The 22164-nt window shown below is 41.9% G+C and overlaps 1 protein-coding gene across 2 annotated transcripts; it reads left to right on the top strand.

Moving 5' to 3' along the window:
* The first annotated feature begins 167 nt into the window (after nt 1-167).
* On the top strand, nt 168-18897 carry LOC311487590 (proto-oncogene tyrosine-protein kinase Src-like). Of its 2 annotated transcripts, XM_084543920.1 has the most exons (13): nt 168-483; nt 7808-8086; nt 9366-9465; nt 10312-10329; nt 11515-11613; nt 11843-11946; nt 14323-14472; nt 14583-14738; nt 14888-15067; nt 15312-15388; nt 15478-15631; nt 15726-15857; nt 15975-18897. In XM_084543920.1, the coding sequence occupies exons 2-13, from the start codon at nt 7816-7818 to the stop codon at nt 16181-16183; spliced, it is 1650 nt and encodes a 549-aa protein (XP_084400046.1). In that variant the 5' UTR covers nt 168-483; nt 7808-7815; the 3' UTR covers nt 16184-18897. The 2 variants fall into 2 exon arrangements, with proteins under 2 accessions (XP_084400046.1, XP_084400047.1); XM_084543921.1 differs by lacking the exon at nt 10312-10329.
* The last annotated feature ends 3267 nt before the right edge of the window (nt 18898-22164 follow it).

Below are 22164 nucleotides of genomic sequence, written 5' to 3'. Positions count from 1 at the left end.
TCGAGTTACGCAACACGACGTGAATCCTCGCAACGCCGCCGTTGCTCCGTAAATAGCGTAAATTCCATCATCATCATATTTGCGCTCTCGTGTTTCGTCAGTGATGCACTATTCAGTGCCTTTCCCCCTACGAGGCATGTCTTCTCCACACCACAGCACTGCTACTCCGTCGCATGAATTTTCCGCGCCGTCGACTCTTCCCAGCTGAACAGCCGAGGTTTGGTGTTTTGTCCGGCCCACTAACGAACACCGCAGCCGCCCGGCAGCTGTGCCCTTTGCTCCTGAAGGCAGTCCCCGTCATGACCTCCTCCTTTTGCGAATCGGCCGAAAATTGCTAAATGGGATTTGTGGCTGTCCCGAGGTTTCCACAGCAACTGGCCGTCCGCTTCCATTATTTCTCTAATGAGGACAGCCGTACGGGTCTAACACGGTTCCTCGCTGCGCGTCTCTGATTTTTGGGCTGAATCTCAAGACGCATCAAAGGTGAGTTAATTAGAGCATTTTAATTCTCGTAAAAACGCGATTTATTTGTCTCTAAATCGGGGCTTTTGGTTTGTTAGTGCACATTTTTTTTCTCTTACGGATGTTTTACACACAACGCATGAGACCCCTCTACACTGACTTGTGTTTCATTGTTGCACAGGCCATTCAGTCAGTGCTGCTCGCACATTAGACCAGTGCTCCTCCGTCTGTCTGTGCCTGGGCTATGTTGTTGTCGATCTACTACACCACTCACAATGCAAAGCATATGCGCAAATGTCACATTGTGACTCTGTGGCGGCCACTAAATGCTCGGGGAAGACGCAGCAAATCGATTGCGCTGAGAAAATAAAGCCAACAAGCCATCGAAATTCAAAATGGAGCTGTAACAGCACCTGTTTTGATTCATCAGGCCGCATATGCGCTGTATGTGAGCCCACGACAGTCACAGGAGCATTGTCCCCCCTTTTACCCCCGTTCCCATTCACAAATCCCCGTTTACGTGTCTAACGTGGATCGGTTTGGCAATCACGGGCTGTGAATATATTTTGATTTATTTTTACCCCTCTATTCCCTCCCATATAGCAAAGACATTATCATGTTGACAGCTGCTACTCCTGTAGGCAGCTACTACCCCACCCCGTGTTTCTTTGAAAGCAGCTTTGCTGACAACAACTGGTGTTTAATCCTGAGGAAATAGAATTTTAATTACGCGGTTAATCTATTTACCGTTGGTTTTGGTCTTTGGACAACTTCCAACTAATTTCCATTAGGCAGTCTCTTCTGTTTTTGCCATGAATGAAACACTTGAGTCATGGGGAAGCGCAGTAGCCCATTGGATTTTACCACTGAAGATGCAAAAATGACCAACATGGACAAAAACTCTACGTAAAACGTTTTATATGCAGAAGGAGACGAGTAAAATATTGATGTTGGCTCATCCCTGTACCCTTTAGAAAAAATAAATAATTCTAAGTTCCCTTAAGACCATCTCAATTGTCTTGGTTTGTCCAGTCAGTACATGTAGTTCTCTGTCATATCAAAGAAAACCCGAAAAGATCCTAATTTTAAGAGCCAAGATGGAAGATAATTATTTTTTTCTGAAAAAAAACTTCTGTTTTGGTATCATATATGTTAACTGGCTAGATGATTCAATGCCTTATTGTTGTAGCTAACTGTCAAAGATGATTTTGTGTTCCTGCTCTCGCATGAACATTTCATTTTATTTTATTAGTACACAGTACAGTGAAAACAAATGCATCCTAATATAACTTTCCTCCATTAAATCTTAGCTTCATGACTGTTTAAATGTACAGTTTGTGTTGGAAACAACATAAGAAAGGTTGTAATTCAAAAATGGAGGATGTAGTTTGCGGTGCCGTTAAACTGTATTTGAATTAAACACAACAGTTGGCAACGGGGCTGTCAAAAAAAAAAAAAAAAAAAATAGAAACATGTCAGTACAAACACCAGCCTCCAAAACGAAAACACAGTTGGTTAAACAACTCTCTCTAAACACTATAACCATTATGAAGGTAAGATTTAGTGCAGGACAGCAGAGTGCATTTGTTTTCTGTAGTGTACCCAGTGAACTGTCAAGTGGGTGCGTGTTAGTGTGTGTGAGTGTGTACAGTATATACATATATATTATTAGAGTGAAGAAATGTTATGGATTGTTGTTAAAAATGTAATTTTAAATATATTGACTTAATCATTTGCAACGAGTGTGACACCCCTGACGTGAAACAGGCTTCACGTCCTGTGGCATTAATCATGCTGGAGCTACCCTTCCTCATGGCCTGGATCACTTGCTGCCAGAGCCATCAGTTAAAGATAAACGGAAGTGTGTCTTATCAGCCGAAAGCCACAGTTCCCCGACTCCTTTTCCTCCTCTCGCTGCTTTTCCGTGCCCTTCCTCTGTGTGTTTGCCACTGCTCAAGAGTGGACATGAGGTTGGAGAGCCTCACACTTTCTTTGGGGTTAATACTAAAAATGTTTTGGCCGTGAAATGAGACTTGTGACTTGTGTGAACGCATTGTCTCTTCTTCAGCTCTTTGTAAATCAGCTGCCCCTTTTCTCGCTCTAACCAGTCTATACATAAATCCAAAAGCATGTGCAGTATAATACAGAGCGTATCATACTGCGCATGCATTTGGACTCATCATACAGCTTATAGGAGCGCAAGACAGTGTCGCTAATGTTCACATTTCCTCTCCTTTTGATCTTGAGAAACCATCTTCGCCCACTCCTTTCCTTGCCTCCTCTCCCAAGGGCAAACTGTAATTTTCAGCTGAAACATTGGCTGTTGCTCCGTCACTCTCTGCAGCGCAGTGACAACTGTTACCGTCTGTTGTGACTCAGTGAGGTTTGTTGTGGCCAAATGTTCTTATGTGCCTGATCAGAAATTTACAGCCTCGTGTGCTCCTCTTCAGATGGATGATTACAGATATTACACGGGCAGGGCCATTGTCAGAATGAGTTTGATGATTTTTTTGTGCAGTTGGAAGCTGTTCATAATCATAGTTGGCAACTTTCTTAGTACAAAAACCTTGGTGTCAAATGTGAGTTGCGCTTAAATGCAGCCCTTCTGCATCTTGGGTGATTGTTCATTTGATTTTTATCATACTATGAAATTAAAAACGGACATAAGTGTGCAGCTTAGGTTCATAATTTAGTAGTTTGAAGTCTTAGTTGCTCTCGCTCAGTGCTTGGCTTTGGAGAGAATAATTTCATACTTGACATAAAAGACAAAGTCCTTGTCCTGTGCAACAATGCATTAAGTTTACCTGAAGCTTTGGCAGTCTCACATTACATTCACACTGAGCAACAGGCTACAATAATACAATAATATATTTTAAATGGAAGTCAGCTGTATGAAACTTACGCCTACGTTGCCGGTGTGAAGTGCCACATGTCAAAGTGTATCAACTTTTTTTGATACTCCAATGACACGTCAACCAATTAAATGTGTTAGTTTCACCAGTTACCTTTTGAACTAGGAAGACATCCAGAACAACATCAAGAAAGGTTTGAGCAACGTTTCAAGAGGCGACTCGCAGACAATGTACCTGGCCACGCTTGAGCGTTTTGCACCTTTTCTCAAATGTAGCGCCACAATTTCCACAACTTCCTCGTGTGTGAGTTGTCCATGATCTGTTGTCCAAGCCCTCCTTGACATCGACGAAAATGAACTGAAACAAACACATAGGATTAGTTGACAAGTCACTACGAGGTGTCGAGTGTTTGTCGCTTCCATTACTTCCATTCCATTCGGCCTGTAGCTTTTTCACCTTGAAAGTGTGAACACCACATTAATCTGATAAATACCAAATCTCTTAATTTTCCTCAAACAATGCTTCCCATGTTGCGCTGTGTGTGAGGTACAGTAAGATACAGCAGGGCTACAAGAATAGAGGCTGCATTCTTTAGAAAATCAATGTGGGCAGGGGTTGTTTTAAGATCTTGGGGACAGTCTAGGATGTACAGGTTGTGTTTCGTTTTGTCTCTTTGAAGTTTTAAAACTTATCAGATGCTTAATGTAAACACAAGTACTATGGTGTTCATGGTTAATTCAATAATACCAAATTATAGGAATCCTTCTCTGGGGATGGGAAACCTTTGAGTAAAATTTCATGCAAATTCATCAAGAAGATGTTGAGATATTTTGAAGAAAAGCTTTTAGCTGCTGCGGCACTAGCAGAAATCTTGAACTGACATTTAATGGTAATGTCTGTTAAAAACTTCATGAGACTCACTGCACATTTTGACCTCAGCTGGAACTGGAATCACGTTCCGACTCTTGACAACCAATGTGAACTGCCTATTTTTTTGAAGATGGGCTTGAAAGTCAGATTGGCGCATGTTTAGAAGTTACATACAAATTGGCCTGATGTAGTTCGGTTCCCGTACCTGAAAAGTGTTACTACTTGCCTGCATTCATTTCAGGCATTTGAGCACTCCTTCCTTACTTTCTCTTCAGTATCTTGTTCTTTCACCCAGACTTCAGCTCATGTACAGACATCATTTATAGATTTAGTAAGTCTCAGTCAACACCAAGACTGTGAGAAAGGCAAGGTTAGTGGTAAATGCACTGTCAATGTTGAAGTGCTCACGAATATTGTTGAGGTTTCTCAGGTAGCTTTGAATAAAACCCATACTTACCCATGATTCATATCTAATCCTCAAAATCTCTTCAGAGAACACAAAAAGGTAGCGGCGTATTCAGAGTCGGCACGTCTTTGCATTGCATCTTTGTTGTTTGATATTTTAAAACATTTTGTACATCGTTTCATGACTCCTTTTTTAGAAAAGTTAAACAAATATGTTAAATGTCATGTATAAATACAGAGAAGTCACGTATAATATAATGTAAGTAAATTCCGTTGGAAGGAGATTTTCTTTTGCGTCCTAGGAACCAAGGGAAAGAGAGCTTCTTTGTCGCTCTCCCCCCACACACACACACACACACACACACATCATGTTCCTCCTTTATGTCCCTCTTCGCTTCCTTCCTCCCGTCCTGCCTTCCCGCTGCTCAGGTGCCTGTTCCTTGCAGTCGCTGGCAGCCAAAGCCATGTGGTGCATTCTGGTTCTCCCACATTCCTCCTCACCTTTCCCAATTCCTTATGTTTCCCATTATTTTATTTCTTCTTTCATCTTTGTAAGACTGTATAAAATCTTTTTTTTTTTTGGACCTTTTTTTATACATTAGTGTACATTGCTGAATCATCACCACCCCTCCACTCTCCTCCATTTTATATCGCAATGTTGGATAACGTCACGTGTTGGCACTTATTGATATTAGGCCACTCCGACACCATATTAGGAAAAGGCGTGAGGCTCTGCTACAGAGCCAGCACTGGTGTTTACATACGCAGCCTCTGAGGCTTTCAAGGGAGAACCTCAGCGAAGAGTTGGACACAATGCGCAGTGTGGCTCTCAGAGGTCCTGAATGCAAGATCATTACCTCATCTCTGATGAGCACGAATCAATTTGAGACCAGATCAAAGCTAGAGTTAAATTGTCTTATTCTGTCAAATGCCCTGATGTACCACCACTTAAGAAGTTGCTGTGTCCAAATTCACTATTACAAAAGTGTAAGTGGTGCAATGCTAATTTGATATATGAAAGATATGAATATACAAAGTACAGTTTCTTGAAGCCATCCACATAAAATTGAAATTTGATTATAACCATTTGTGTATTGTCTGTATGATCAACTTTATATTTGTCACCAACCCAGTTACTAATCCCATTGAAATGTCCTAAGTTCATGCAGAGTCAGTCACTGCTGTATTTTAGAGGCTCAAGCTTGAGGTTAGTGATGACCGGTCGGTTACTCAGATCCCCATTCAGAGACAAAAGTCTGCTGTTCTGAAAGTCCTCAGTGGTCAGCTCGGGTGAAGCGGAAGTAACTTAATGCTCTTTAAGGATTCAGCTTCTGTTTAAATTATGGGTACAATATGTATATTGGTCCATTTTTGTAAAGATATTAACGCCTCAACCTCAAATGTTTCTGCTTGTTTGTTTTCCTTTTAGATGCTTATAGGAATGTTTGCATTACATTGATGGTCTGGACTGCTCATAGTTCTTCTTATATATATATATATATATATACATACTGTTGGATTCCACCTGCCACAAAGTCGATCTGGACTAACTGGACAAATCGAGCCATTTACTCTCCACACAGTTCTGTCCATCGTTGTCTGTAGGCCTATGAGCCTGTCTCTGTGTGACTCAGTGTTGCACCATGGGATATGTTAACCCCCCAGTGCGCCAGATTACATCCTGGCAGGAGTTGAATCAAAGCTTGCACGACTGTACGAGGGTGAAATCGTTCGCGCTCATGCGCATTCACGCGCACTCAACAGCTTACACACCCACACCTCCACAGTGGGATCCTTCCATGTCTTTGAGAATCCCCATACCTGTGTAATTATGCTATGCTCACACATTGCACTTAAAACACCCACTAAGCCTCAGCTGTCCGTGCGGTATACAACAACCACCTACACGTTCTTTTTTCAGCCACTGCCAGTTCCTTCCTCCTTGTCTGTTAATAACCCTCCCTGTCCTGTCTGTCAGACTCACACAAGTGTGTTGGAAACACTCACAAGGATACATGCATGTGTTGGAAAAAAGGATGTGAGACTCAACTTGGTGTTAGTGTGCGATTGAGCCTCGTTTCCCAGAGACCAGGGAACAGCTGCTAACGCACATGAACACACACACACGCACACCTACGCACATGCATATACTGTCTGGAACTGAGTGCCTCTATTCACAAAGGAACAAGGCTGTTTCATGTGTGTGTGACTGTCTCTGTTTCAGCTGGCCTGAAATAGCTGGTCTCACAGTGAGTCACTCCACAATGCCTGCAGGGGAGGATTGGACTTGGTGTGTGAACAAGGCACTCCAACTTTCTGTGGGTGCACTTGACTGTCTGAGCATGTTTGTCTTTGTCTGCGCTCATGATGATGGCACACTCTTGACTTGTTGCTTTTATCAGGCCGCATTAGACGCGTTTGACATCAGGGTGGAAAGGAGAAGCAGCTGCATATTTACCTGTTGAAGATTAAACAGTTTGCGTCCTTGTCAGCTCACCAGTATTAACACTGGGCTACTGTACAGCCCACGTCTGACACTTTGTTTTCCTTGTAGATGCTTATTGATTCGGAGCTGATTGATTCAGATAGGAATGACCTTGAATGCATGTGTGTAGTTATGTGTCCTGTTCTCAGAGTATTTGCATGCTAAACGGTCTAACTGATCCTGGAACATCTCCAAGGGTACACTGTGGCAGATCAGGAGAGTTCATATAAAAGCGACGCTCACAGCACACACAGGAGTGAATGAACAGAAACTGAAACGGAGTCAGTTCCTTTTCCAGACTGAATCTGATTTTCTTTAGTCAGCAGCTTTAATTTATAATGGATTAAAACAATAGCTGTAGGTCTGTCTTATAATTTATCAAGTCGAGTGAGGGTTTGGCATGTAGATGAATGTATATGGGTCAAACTGCATTTGAATATTAATACGAAACTGACACTCAGATGTTGTTGCTGTCCGGGTTAAAATAGAGCTGTGGGTTTTATGTGATGGCAGAGATTAGTTGCCCCAGAGTTGACCACACTTTAGTGGATGCAGTTAAAAATAACAAAATGCATCACTAAAAAGACACTTTAAGCAGAGTATAGAGGTTTTTGGATCGTTTAAAGCTGTATATATTTGTCTTTTAATGGTGGACAGTGTGAGAGTAAAGCCAATGAGGTATTTTTCATCGTGTTAAAACTGCATCGTTACTCATCATTGGCTCTCTTCCCAGGTCTGCACATGGGGGCGGGCAAAAGCAAGCCCAAGGAGCCGGGCCAGCGCTCCATGAGCCTGGACGGTACCATAGGCACAGGCTCAGACAGCGGGCATTTCCACCACCTGGGCCCCGCCCAGCAGACCCAGACCCCCAACAGGAGCCCCGCTGTCGGGACAGGCAGACGAGGGCATCAAGGGCAGCACCAGCTAGCCCCTACAAATACCCCTGAGCTGGCCCTCTTCGGAGGGGTGGACCACACAAATGTCACATCACCCCAGAGAACACCATGGTCAGGTAGGAAGCACACACAACAAGGCACTACACCAGTGTTTTAAATAAGATGATACGCACAAAGCAGCATAAATAGGACACAAAAAAGGTTTTTAAAAAGACCTAAAGTAAAACAAGACGGATTAATCAAGTAAATAAAACTTGCTAGAAAGAAAACTGCAGTACAGGTACTATATAGAGCAAGGTATGGACAAGTAGTCCCAGATTTAGATCAATAAAAAGTAGCAGCAAAGAGAAACAGCTTGCTCTGGTATAACTAACAATGGAAGCGTTGGAGCAGTCATATCCTCAGGCACCGCAGTTAGTTCATGGGTCGGGAGGTAGTTAACAGCAGGTGGGCAAAATAATAACCTGCATCATTAATGAGGAAAATAACAGCTAATTTAATCTGAAGAGATTAAAGATTTCAGTCTGCGCTCAGGCTGTTGTGAAAATACCTGTTAATGCTATCACATGATCATATCTCAGTGACATGTAACAGTAATGTGTGATCACGTCTGAGCTGAAGAATGCTTTGCTGGGGCGGTTGATTAATGCGTGGATGGTGATTAGGATGCCGTTGTCTCCCCCTGGTTCCAGTCCTGATGTCGAGATAACCGGCTGCATTTGAAATTTCTACTGTGACTGAAGCTGAGAAACAGATAAAGTGACACTGATGAGAACCTTGACTTATTGCATCTCCCAATCAGGCCTGAGAAAAAAAAAATCCAAAAACTGGTTCACAGTGAGTCTCATTTGCACAGACAAATATTTTAAAGCTGTTATTTTGCAGCCATCAAACACAAAGACTTAAAAACTTCTCTTTAACTTTGAAGTCCGATATGTTACACTGTCCAGATTTCCACTTGACATTTAATGCTGTAATGTGTCTAGACCAGCCAGATGGTTAGGTTAATGTTGCTCCATCCAGAGAGCAGAGGCCTGCAGGAGTGGTTCTGCTGCCCGCATACTCCTGCCGCGCATCTAATGAGGCGATCGATGATTGGCTGCAGCGTTCCCTGGTTTAGATTGCAGGCTCATTAAAAAGAAAGGGTAAAATGCTACTCTGAAAATAGAAAACCATCGATATAATGGCTTTGTCCTGGTAAATTGGTTTGTACAGACACAGAGCAGGGGCAAAATATGTAGAGCTGAACACTTGACAGAGCAAATTATCAAGAGAAAGGCCTGTAATATAGAGGTTAGATTATGAAAGTTACTGTGATTTGGCTTAAGGGGAGGTAGTAATGTCTTTTTATTTTAATCACATTATTTCCTAAATGCATATTTTTGTTTCTTGCAGCAGGTGTCACTACTTTTGTGGCGCTGTATGACTATGAGTCACGGACAGCATCTGATCTGACCTTTAGGAAAGGCGACCGGCTGCAGATTGTCAACAACACGTAAGATTCAACAGTGTTCCCTCTGGTGCCATGACTTCACAAAACGTCCAATTGATCAGATTTGTTTGACGCACAAGCGAGCACTGAATGCGCACAAATGTGTTCATGAATGAGCACAGACAAACGCAGCGAGAGTCAGAGCTGTTTAACTGGGGAGCGATGCAGACAGCACAGTCTGATCCTCCCCATCTGTTTACTAAAACGGACCAGAACGGCGCTTCGCTAATTCATTCTGTTCCTCTTGGGCCACTTCCATCATCATAATCTTTAAGACACTTTATAGAGAGACGGCCATATTGAGATGTTCGCTGACATTCCTTTCCTCCTCGCAGATAACACCAGTGTTTTCCTTTGTTGTGGTTAGATAGAAAGAACAAATTTTAGTGCAATCCTGTTTGTATTTAAAAGCTGCTATTTCCTAGTTAGGAGTATTTTTATGAGCTCTTTCCATGACTTCCTCCCATAAATCTGTTCTGCTGTTCTTTATCTATAATCTGGCACTACATAGGAGGGCTGAAAATAGAACAAATTCACAGTTTATGCACAATGAGCTCTAATATATAAAAGAACATAAAATGAGCATTTGGTCATTTCTGGAAAGCATCCAAGAGAAATTTACTCAATCCTGTTATTGGAGAATTATTATAAATATCACAAGTCTCCCTAAAGTGGAAATAAATCTCTTAAATGAGCCCCACTGTGTCGTCCCACAGCATATCCAGCTCCTCTATCTGTCTGTGCCATGCCGCTTGCCTTGCTGTGTCTCCTTGCTGTGTTCTGATGTGTCTGCTGTGTCTGTTATCTCTCCTTCTCTCTTCCTTTCTCATGCCTCTTGGTTTCTCCTAGGAAAAAGTACAGCTTCAGGTCAGTAATATTTAATGCAATAAAAATAAAAAAATAAAAAAAAAACTCACACAACCTTTTGTTCACAGTCCCTTCGCTGCTGCACGGATTCGTCTGATCGAGCTCATTACAGTGATAAATATTGATGCTGATATAGAGAGTGATTCAGTGCTCTATAATGCTTGGTGGATATGAACATATGGAACGTATCTTGAAATGTGAAAATGTGAGGGTCTTCAGGTAGAATAAAAGATTGCCTGTGTGTTCGTTTCCTCTCTTCACTGGGTGTGGGGATGAGGTCTGTACTTTTGAAGACCTCATTCTCTTCTGTTTTGTTAAGGGCATTATGGGTTTCAGTCAAGTGATGAGGAAGTTTAAACTTGTATGAGAAATATAGAAAGCACAGTATGTAGATTGTGCAATATTGACAGGCCAATATCCCATGACAAAAAGACAATTTCTTACTTAAACTGATTGTACGCTCACTTGCCAGTTCACTGGGTACCCTACTGAAAATGACATGCATTCTGACATAACAGTCCTGCACTAAATCTTCATGAAGGTTATGGTTTCAGCATCTGTTTAAAACAACTGAGAGAGTGTTTTTATTTTGGAGGCCGCGGTTTGTAGTACTATTGAGCTGCATTGTGTTTTACCGACGCATGTTCCTGTTATTTTGATAACCTTGTTGTAGCCTGCGGGCTAGGCTAAATAACAGAAACATTTTGTGTTTACTTCAAATCCAGTTTAAAAGCGCCACAAACTACATCCTCCACATCGATCATACAGTTGAGCTGCCACCAATTCCAACATAAATTGAACATTATAACAGTTGTGAAGGGGAAAACTGGTGCAGGACAGTTATATAACAGAATGCATTCATTTTCACTAGTGTACCTAATGTTTGAGCAAGTGATGGCAAAATGTATTCATACGCAGCTGAGGAACATAATATACTCCCGCTTGCGCAAAACAACAGCTGTTATGTAAATCCTTAAAAAATAAAAAAATAAAAAATTTAAGAGCCTATGTGGATTGCATAGTTGGTTTAATTATTTTCGTTGGATTTGTGGACTATAAAAATATTGACTAACATTTTTAAAACCGTGAAATGTTCTGATTGCCTCGTTCAGATTTCTGTTTATGTTTGACTCTCTCGCGCTCTCTTCCCCTCTCTCTCTCTCTCTCTCTCTCTTTGCTTTACAGAGAAGGGGACTGGTGGCTCGCTCGCTCCCTAACGACAGGAGAGAGTGGTTATATCCCCAGCAACTATGTGGCTCCGTCCGACTCCATCCAAGCAGAAGAGTACATTGAACTCTCATTGTTTTACCCTTTGCAGTTTACTTTGTAGTTTCTTTCCCATTCATACATATAAATTCAGTTTCCAGTGGAGGGTCTTATGGTGACGCATGCATCCATGACAGGGGCATGTTTATAAATTAAATGTAAATATGCAGTATATCATACATACTCCCGAGAGCAGCCGCTCTGTAGTAGCCTCACTCATCTTACTCTCTGTGGCCCACTTTGACAGGTGGTATTTTGGGAAGATCACTCGGCGAGACTCGGAGAGGCTCCTTTTGAACCTGCAGAACAGACGAGGAACCTTCTTGGTGAGAGAGAGCGAGACGACTAAAGGTGAGAGCAGACGTTTGCATCACTCGGCGGGCTACCATCATTATCCAGATCCATTATTGAGGCCAATTAGCTCGTCTGCCTTTCTCTGTGCCAGTTCATAATGGTGCATTAAATCGGCCATTTTGAGTATTTAATGTGAAAAAACACAGCTTAGAGACACTGTTGAAAATGGATTTCTTTATTTAACCAACATGTTTTCAGCAGGCGCGCTTTTATCCCGGGTGTTTTCTGGTGGTGTTCCTGGTGAAGTAGCAGCCGGTTTAATGTACAGAGCGGTTCGTTTTTGATGTAGAAATAAGGGTGGGAATATGGGTGGCACGGTGAGAAGGTTTGGAGTTTGATTCTGCTGTAGTCTTTTCTATGTCCTTCTTTTCTCTGCGTGCTCCAGCTTCCGCCTACTGTCCAAAGACGCTGTCCAAATGCATGATAATAGGTTAATTTGGTGATTCTAAAGTGGCTGTATGTGTGCATGTGTGAGTGTGAACGCTGTGATGAGCTGGCACGTTTTAAATCCTATGACTTGGCAAAAGCTTTGAAGCCTCCCAAGTATTCCTTATTTAGCAAGACAGAGAAGAAATAAACGTAACATACAATGATGAAATTATGCTTTAGAAATGTACCGCAAGAACAAGTTAGAGTTGCAACATTTAGTCGATTCTGGGGAAAATAAACGGAACTTCCACTTTCATAATTGATCAGTTTCATGTTTCTCAGGGCCTGATTTGCAGTGTCATGTGACGTTATATATTTTAAGGTTTTGACGTGTCAGAGCAATCACACATCATGAACACATCATCTAGGCTCTGAGAGGATTTTTCTTTTCTTGTATTTTTACAGGTTTCATAGACTAAGCAATTAGTTAAAGGGGAAATGAAGCTGATAACAGTCCTGATTTGCAGCTGTAAAATGTTGTAAAATGTAGTTGTAAAATGATGAGTGACTGCTACTGAGTAACAGCCTTTCAGTTGTGTTTCCTGGCAGTGCACCACAGTGTTCAGAAACAGATTATCCAAGATAATTATCTCTTCAAAACACGTTTATTAAAAGTCTGAACTTTTTATTTTTCACTCATTAAAAATGTGTGAAAAGGGGAAGTGATGACGCTTCTTCTGCGTCCCTGGAGCAGCTGCGATTTACTTTGAAATAAGTAGATCTTTGGGGACTCAATTTAAAAGAGGCAGAAGCATGTAATTAAGTGATTTGTTAACTTTCACACAGGCCTGTGGTGTTGTGTCTTTGTTCTTTGGGCTTGTGTTCGGAGTTTCGCCTCTTTCTCTGAAAGCCTGTTGTCAGATCTAGTCCCTGTGACGTAGGTGCACTCTTCAGGGGGTTGTTTAGGAGGAAGTGTGGGGAAAAAGGAAAAGAGTAGAGTGGGTTGGGCTGGTGAATGGATAAGGGTGAATCACTCTGCCAGAACTAGGTCAACCTAGGAGGGTGCTGGATTTCCCTCCGGCTATAAGCTTCCCAACAAACACACGCTGAGAAGAGGGGAGGAGAGGCATGTAGCGAGGGAAAAACTGTAAAGGGGTAGACTCGTATGAAAGGGGGAGGATCAGGGAGAGTAGGAGGAGTCCTGGCAGGAGATACGTTGGCCTCTGGGTGCGTTCTGTATTAGATGTCCAATGTGAGGTTCACAATGAATCAGAGATGGGCAGAAAACATGCCGCTCACATGTTGTATGGTGCGAATAGTGCGAATGACTGTTGGACCTCGTGACTTCAAGTCCTTAAACACAGGAGGCGAAAATCCATCATCTAACATTTGTTAGAGGCGTTAGTGCTTCTCATTTACATGTCAGCAGAAAAATGCTGCAGTTGTGTCTCTATAGATTGCGTGAGGGCCTTTCGCACGCATTTAGAAAACCACAGGAAATATATTTCTCATTTAAGCAGTTTTGATCTTGAATGTGGGTGTTAAGATGGGTCAGGGATTAAACTACTTAACTACCACTGCAGTGATAATGCTGATATGAGGTTCATCTGGTTGATAAACTTCAGGAAGTGTGCATTTCCTGCACTAGATCTTCTTTTTTACAAAGACCATCCGTCAGCAGAACTCCAGACCAAAGCCGATTGATTTCTCATTTTCTTTCTGTGTGGACCGGCCTCCCTGTAGAGCTTAGGTTTGCTAAGCTAGTTCAGCCTTTTTAATCAACTTGTGTAACATTTTGAGTTTGATTTCTCACATTTGTAAGGTCTAATATGCCATGGAGAACAACATTCTTTGGCTTTGCTGGTTATCTGTGTCCCAACGAACCAAGAGGGCCTTTAAGGCGCAGCTGTTAGGAAACACCACAGAGCAGCTGTCACACAGGCATCAGCCGCCTGCTTTTATTGTTCTAACCTGTCTCTGTCTGTTGTCTTGTCTCGTTCGCAGGGGCATATTGCCTGTCAGTGCTGGATTATGATAACACCAAAGGCCTGAATGTTAAACATTACAAGATCAGGAAGCTGGATAGTGGAGGTTTCTACATCACCTCCCGCACCCAGTTCTCCAGCCTTCAGCAGCTAGTCTTCCATTACCGCAGTGAGTCCTCAGACACGTCAGCCCCCTGTTAAGAAATGTCAACAGTGCTGATGGTTAACCTTTTCTAACTCTGCTGCCCTTCGCCTGCCCTTTCACTTTCTCTACGTCAGAGCACTCTGATGGGCTGTGTCACGCTCTAACAGACGTGTGTCCTGTGGCTAAACCTCAGACACAGGGTCTGGCCAGGGACGCCTGGGAGATTCCACGAGAGTCCCTCCGCCTCGACCTTAAACTGGGACAGGGCTGCTTTGGAGAAGTCTGGATGGGTAAAAATCCCACATACCACAGCACATAGATTATACTTAGAAAATTCAACATATGTGCATAATTTATTGTTTTTACGATAACTATTTTATTTTAATATTAAATCTACAGCATAGAGTGGTTTACATCTTTCTGTCTGGTTTCTTGACAGGTACGTGGAACGGTACCACACGGGTTGCCATTAAAACCCTAAAGCCTGGCACCATGTCTCCAGAGGCCTTTCTTCAGGAAGCACAGGTCATGAAGAAGCTGAGACACGAGAAGCTGGTCCAGCTGTACGCTGTCGTGTCCGAGGAGCCCATCTACATTGTGACAGAGTATATGAGCGAAGGTGATGCAGGATATTACGGACTAGCGTCCACTGATGATTTTGTCAGGCAGTTCGGAATGAAATGTGTTAAATGATCTTGCACATATACCATCTTTTGTTTATTGAAGAAAGAATTTAGAAAAGTTTTTCATCTTCAATGTTCAAGTTTTGTAGTGGCACTAAAATTTAGACATTTTTATACACAGTGATTATTTTTTATAGACACATTATCTGCAATACATTTTTTAATTAATTTATTTTACAGGTAGTTTATTGGACTTCCTCAAAGGGGATTCAGGGAAGATGCTTCGTCTTCCTCAGCTGGTAGACATGGCCGCTCAGGTAAAACTACAACACATTAGGTCTCTTTAATGTTAACCACAAACACACTCAAAAGTTATAATATTGTATTAAAACCTCTCTCCTACCAGATTGCAGCAGGGATGGCCTACGTGGAGAGGATGAACTACGTCCACAGAGACCTACGTGCCGCCAACATCCTGGTGGGAGACAGCCTGGTGTGTAAGGTGGCTGACTTCGGTCTGGCAAGACTCATTGAAGACAATGAGTACACTGCAAGACAGGGTAAGAACGCACATCACAGACGTGATACTGAAATCAGCCACTGAAGGAAGTAGTGGTTTGTGGTAGACTATAAAAAACATCCATTATTTCTTAGGAGCCAAGTTCCCGATCAAGTGGACAGCACCAGAGGCAGCTCTGTATGGTCGTTTCACCATCAAGTCAGACGTCTGGTCCTTCGGTGTGCTGCTCACAGAGCTGGCAACTAAAGGCAGAGTTCCCTATCCAGGTAAAAGCTCCTGATGTTGGTGTTTTGCAAATGAACTAACAGAAACCACCATAGTGACTGTATTAAAAGAAGATGGTCTGTCCTTCCCTAAATTGGACTTCCTGTTTCTCTCCGTAGGTATGGTTAACCGTGAGGTGCTCGACCAGGTTGAGCGCGGCTACAGGATGCCTTGTCCGTCAGAGTGCCCCGGCTCTCTGCACGAGCTCATGCTCTCCTGCTGGAGGAAGGATCCAGAAGAGAGGCCTACATTTGAGTACCTGCAGGGCTTCCTAGAGGACTACTTTACCTCCACAGAACCCCAGTATCAGCCTGGGGAGAACCTATAGAACCACACACTGAACCGAACCTGGGGATGGGGGGCCTCAGCACAGACCGACTGCACTAACCGACCTCAGAGGAACACGAGGAGTGGGAGGATCTGAACCTGTGAAAGTAAATCTGGAAGGAACCTGAGATTCTTCTGTGGAAGCAAAACCGAGATAGAAACCTGCGGAAGTCCCCTCACGTGCCATAAAGGAACTGCTACAGAAGAACCTGGAGAACCTCCTACCTGCAAGCACTCAGTTTACTCAAGCTCTCCTGCAGAAAAGAGGTTCAGAGCCGTAAAAGGAAACCTCTTGCTGGACGGACTTTGGCTCTGATTGAATCGAGTGACTAAAGTTGCGGTGTGACTGATGTGGGAGGAATCAAATCAGGATCTGCAGATGGAGCAGGGGAAAAAGAATAAGCCTCCTGCCGAAGAGAGAAGGTGAAGGGAGGATTGATCAACCAGGCATGAGCTGTTTAGTGAACCCTCCCTCTTTCCCTCTTCTGTCGTGTCTCTTTACCCTCGTCTGGTACCTTTACCGCCCACAGAAGAGCACTGCCACTGTGGCTAGGGTGCCAAAGGAAAGTCTGTCTCTTTAAACGTCCTTTATCTCCTCTCTTCCTCCATTTCTGTCCGACTTTCAGTATCCAGTTTTCTCAAGTGCTGCTTCTTTAAAGTGTCTCCAAATAATTCTACTTTGCATCTTTATGTTTACTTGGACAAATATGTGGTTTGAGGTCTTTGTTCAGGAGCAGACTAAAGTTTTTGCTTTTTTTTTTTTCAGTGATCAGTAGGCAAGATTGTTAAAATGAAAATCAAGGTCAGGCCAGGGTAAATGTACTCGACAGGCAGGTTCTGTAACGCTGAGGATTAGGTCATTTAAATGAACAATTGAGGCCTTTCTCTCTTATTTAACCATCCTTCCCTTTTCTTGCTGTATTTCTTGACATGCATTGAAAGGCCTGCTGGATCCAACCTCAATTAAAAATGATTTTGATTCAGGTAGCGTCTCAGTGCTTTTGACTGATTCAGACTAAAAATAATCAGCGCTGTTAATCAGATGAATATATCAGTTTCTCAGAAGCATAAATGGGATAACTTTCATCAAACATTTATGTGACCTATAAAAGAGGAAAATACGGCTGCCAAACCAATCTTATTACTGGTAAATATCCAACACAAGACGGGAAGACCCCGAGTGTTAAAGCTTCTCGTGTTCCGTGCCAAACGCATTTCTTTACTGCTGTTCGTGTATATACTGTTTTATTATCAATCACTCAACTGCTTACTTAAATTAAAATTCCCCAGTAAATGCTAGTGAGTAATCAGGACAGATAAACCTGTTCGCTGAAGTAGACAGAAGGTTTTTATTCACAGCTGTTGTCCATATAAAATATGCAAGCAGGCAGCCCTAGTGAAACTGTAAGACTCCGATCAGGTAACCCTAATAAAACTGTGTTTATGACTTTACTAGATTTTTAAAGCCAGTTAGCATGCTTTTGTGCCGTTCTTCTCTTGACCACTTGGCTGGGTTTGTATTTATGCTGTACCGTACATCAACATGTGTATGTTTACTCAAGGTTCAGGTGAGGCACGGGGGGGTCATAGACTTGTGAACATGGGTGCCATCAATCTATGAATTTCTTTCAATATACATCTTACCCACTGCTCACTGTCATACTGTACATACTGTAGCTCTCTAGGGTTGGTTTTTGTACCATGTGCGCCACTTTCAAATGGTGTTTATGTTGGGGGATCACGCATTTCACAGCGGTTTGCTTTACCTCATAGTCGAGCAGATAAAAAGTTACCAATTGTTGCCAACAAATGCAGCCACGCAGCAATAAGAGAGACGGCAGTAACGGCCACAAACACGAAATTATTATCCGGTGACGCCTTAGGGCGACGACTAATTGAGTTAATGTTACGGACAATTCTGAAACCACAATTGGAAAAAGGGGGTTACAATGTTAAAGTGTGTAAAAGAAAAATGAGGTCAAAGATGTAAATAGTATCTTAAACAAATGACTGTGACTATCATGTAATTTGTTTTTGTATAGCTTTTCTTTCATTGCACCTCCACGTTGAGGTTTTTACGGTGACACGCCTGCTCCCAAAAAAATGTTTCATTACCAATGTGACGCTACTGTAAATGGGGCTTTAGGAATGTTTTTTTTCTTTTTTTTAATTTTTAAGTTTGGGAATTAATATAAAATTCTGTACCTGCAAAGACAATTCAGAATCGGGTTTGTCGTATTTATGAATATCTTTTCGAGAACATATTGTTATTATCAGTGCTTTCCTTTTTTTTTTCTTTATTTATTTTAAGAATGGAAATTACCCTCTTTTGTTTTGACACACTGAACCGCCTACAAGTCACCGCAACAATGTGGAAGTCAGTGGACTCATGACAAGTATGAGTAATGCCATGATGTGATTCGATTTTTCCGTGCCATATTAGAGAAGTGTCTCAATCTTATTTTCTTTTTCTTTTTAATGTTCCTTTTTTTTATAAATCTATGCAGTTTGGGTCTGGCATTCCTGCAATTTTATGGCCATTTTGCTCTAAAGTCAAAAATAATGATCATGAAGAGAAGGTGTGAGCATTTTGTAAGGACTTCTTTTGTCTTTTTTTTTTCTTCTTCTTTTTGTTCTGATGTAACAGAATTGAAATAGGTATCGTGCCACTTTATGTTGATCTTTAAATGTGCAATAAATTATATTTCAAATGTGTTTTGATAAGAGTGTGTGCTGCTGTGTGTGCTGTCTTTAAGAACCCAAAATATCACGCAACTTGAGCATGAGTCGGTGAATGCCGTGATGAGCGGCGTTTAGAGAAGTGAGCATGTCATGTGATAACCGCCGCTTCAAGCTGTGGGAATTTCTGGGACTTTCAGGGGACATTTAAAGAAGATTTCATGAATGAAGTGTATATTTAGAAATGTTACTTTTTTAAAAAAAATGTTGAGAGAAGATGCTTGTATTTGCAGCTAAAGTGTAAGCGCTGTAAATAGACAAATGTCAGTGGAAATTTAGGCAATGAAGTGGAAGTCTTCAAAGAAAAGGGCGTTAGATTTGATGTCAGCTGAACTGTAATCGCTGGAGGAAATGGGGAAATGGGAGTTGGAATAGCGTTTGTGGGTTAAATGTGACGAACTGAGACATGAAGGGGTTTGAAGCATGTGATGAAAGGATCGTCTCTAACAAATATTTTCTTCTTGGTTTGTTAATGTTAAATATTCTTGCTAAATGTCTGACTCAGATCAGATGAGAAAGAACAAATTAATACAACTGTGAAGAGTTGGAGTCATCCAGGTCATGATATACATCAGGCATAACATTATGACCACTTTCCTAATATTGTGTACAGTTGTGACTCATCAGAAAATGGACATGGGACTTCTGAGGGTGTCATGTGGTGTCTGGCAACACAGTGTTGTTAGTAGGGGCCTTTGGGTCCTATGGTTTGAGGGGAGGGGCCTCTGTGGATCATCCCATCATGGGATCTAGTAAATTTGGAGGCCACGTCAGGCCTTGTGCTGTTTTTCAGCTGTTTTTGTGTGTGTGCCTGTGTCAGGCTGCATCCTGCTGGGGATGACTGCTGCCATCAAGGAGTGTCATTGCTATGGGGTGGTATTTAATGCTTTTCACCATGTCTAATTTCTCAAACGGGCTGCTCAGTTGTATGCTGTTGCTCCTCAGTTTTCTGGTTCTTGTCAGCGTCAGACACTGACCGTCAGCGAGTTGATAAAAGTTAGTAGACAGAAAGTAGCAGAGCTTAATTGCTGAAAAAGATAAGTTGTGTCATCAGGGCTGTCTTAATCCCCGATCTGTTTACTGGGCAACGAGTGAGAAACTTTTGGTTCCCTTTACTCAGAGCGTCCGAGGTGATTCAGCCACATGGGGGCAGTATTTATCAGGCGTATCAAGGACACTCAGTGGACAATGAGCAGCAGGCCACTTTCAGCAGCAGATTGTAACCCACCTGCTGTGGCAGCCTCTACTAAACAACATTAACCTTTAGAAGCCTTTTATATATATATATATATATAAAAAAAAAAACTTGATGGATTAAATCCAGTGATGCATTTTGTTTCCTCCGAAAAATCCTACTTACGGCACTGACCTGTAATTTAAAATTAATTACATATGGGAAGAGGTCTTCGGGGCCGTGTGCACTTTGTCTCTCCCTTTTTGCTTTATGTCAAACCCCCCTGAAACTGACTGCAGCTGATAATTGATCACAGATGAGTTCTCCCCATATTGGCTCGAATCAGTGACCATACTGAGCCAATCGGCAGTCGACGTTTCCCCTCTAATGAACAGCTACTCCTTCCTGTGGTTTTCTTCTCTGCTGTGATTAGGAGCAAAAATGTATCAGTTGATAAAGTGATTCATTTCTAACGAGACACAGTCTGTTTTGGTGAGGAGGGATGTTGATCTAGTATCTGTGCCAAACAGGAATTAACCGATGCCTAAAAAAATAGATCAACTTTCAGTCTTCTACTGTGTGTGTTTGCCACGCACATACATGAATGGACAGGCATGCACATACAGTATATATCTGTGTGTGCGCGGGGCTGTTGTTTTTCCCATCTGCTGAGCCGCAGCGCGAGTCATTTATCTCAGTTATCCAGACAGTGTCAAAGCTCCATCTGTGAAAACAGTAAACACACTGACTCACACTCTCTAAGTGACTGCTATTGATACCAGACAAGAAGGCAGTGCGGATTCACACAAGAATATAGTATGTCTGCAAACACACACACATAACAAAAGCGCTGCAGTTACTGTTTGTTTTCATCGCATTACAGTGACAGGAGCATGGCAACCTCAGAAAGGAGCTGGATAGTAGTCATGTTTAGTTTATTTTTTCCGACCAATGGTCCGTGTTGATGCTGCCTTTTAAATGAATGAAGATATCAGATATGCTGGATCATCCACTGCAGTCAAATAATAAATAACTCACTTTGTGTCTCCTTATTTCAAGTGTTTTCCCTCTTAATCCTTTGACACTCGACGTAAAATAATCATTTCACACCAGCAAAATCCAGAACACATTGATCCACAAAAACGTCTGTAGGAGCTGAATTTAAAAACTCAGACTGGAGGCAGGAGTCAGACAAAAGAAAATAAAAATATATCCTGTTACTATCTATTTAATTTAATTTCTCCCATGCTGAAAGAGATCTTTGTCAGGTGTCGTCACCTTTCTCTCTGACTTCCTAGGTATCCAGAGGAAACAGACTAATGCAGACAGGTTAACGGGTTTAATAACAAATATATTCCATTTTAAAACTCTCTCTCAAAAGATTAACAAGATTAAGAGCGTGAGAGTGACTAGAAGAATCAGAGGACACAACTATATATCACTGCTCCACTGTGAACAGAGGTGAAAAGTTACTGCTGTGGGTAAAGTTACAGGCTACTTTGCACTTTATTCTATAACTTTTTTAAAGGGGAACATTGCACTTTATTCAGCTGGATTAAAACTAGCATATATCATCTCCACTATTAATTCTGCATCAGAAAACGCTCTCTTCTTGGCCGATCGTCCTATTTAATGACACCTGATAGAGGAGTATTACATACTGATAAATGCAGTAGCACTGAAGACATACCTCAGTGGAATTTAAAAACTCAACCTGGAGGCAGAAGTCAGACAAAACCTCCAGACATTTCACTGAGAGTTTCCAAAGAATTTAATTTAATAGAGCATCTATTCTATCTCACTGAAAGAGATCTTTGTCATCTTTTTGTCTGACTTTATAGCTATCTGGAGGAACTAGACAAGAGCAGACAGACAAATGGTTTTAATAACAGAAATATTCCATCTTAAAAATGTTTGCAAGAAAAAAAAAATGGAAATGTCATGATAAACAAGATGCAGAGCATGAGATCCAATAGATGACCCAACACTGCTGCAATATACACCCATCAGGCATAACATTATGAACATCTTCCTAATATTGTGTAGGTCTCCCTTGTGCCTCCAAAACA

This window comes from Chelon labrosus, assembly GCF_963514085.1.
Source record: "Chelon labrosus genome assembly, chromosome: 4".
NCBI lineage: Eukaryota > Metazoa > Chordata > Actinopteri > Mugiliformes > Mugilidae > Chelon > Chelon labrosus.
The sequence above is the reverse complement of the archived record's forward strand: the minus strand, read 5'-3'. Positions and strand labels throughout refer to the sequence as shown.

Excerpts from the sequence above, each read along its gene's own strand:
- LOC311487590 (XM_084543920.1), top strand. The coding sequence starts at position 7,816 with ATGGGGGCGGGCAAAAGCAAGCCCAAGGAGCCGGGCCAGCGCTCCATG. Across the intron at positions 11,614-11,842 it reads GACTCCATCCAAGCAGAAGA|GTGGTATTTTGGGAAGATCA; the intron begins GTACATTGAACT and ends CCACTTTGACAG. Across the intron at positions 14,739-14,887 it reads CTTTGGAGAAGTCTGGATGG|GTACGTGGAACGGTACCACA; the intron begins GTAAAAATCCCA and ends GTTTCTTGACAG.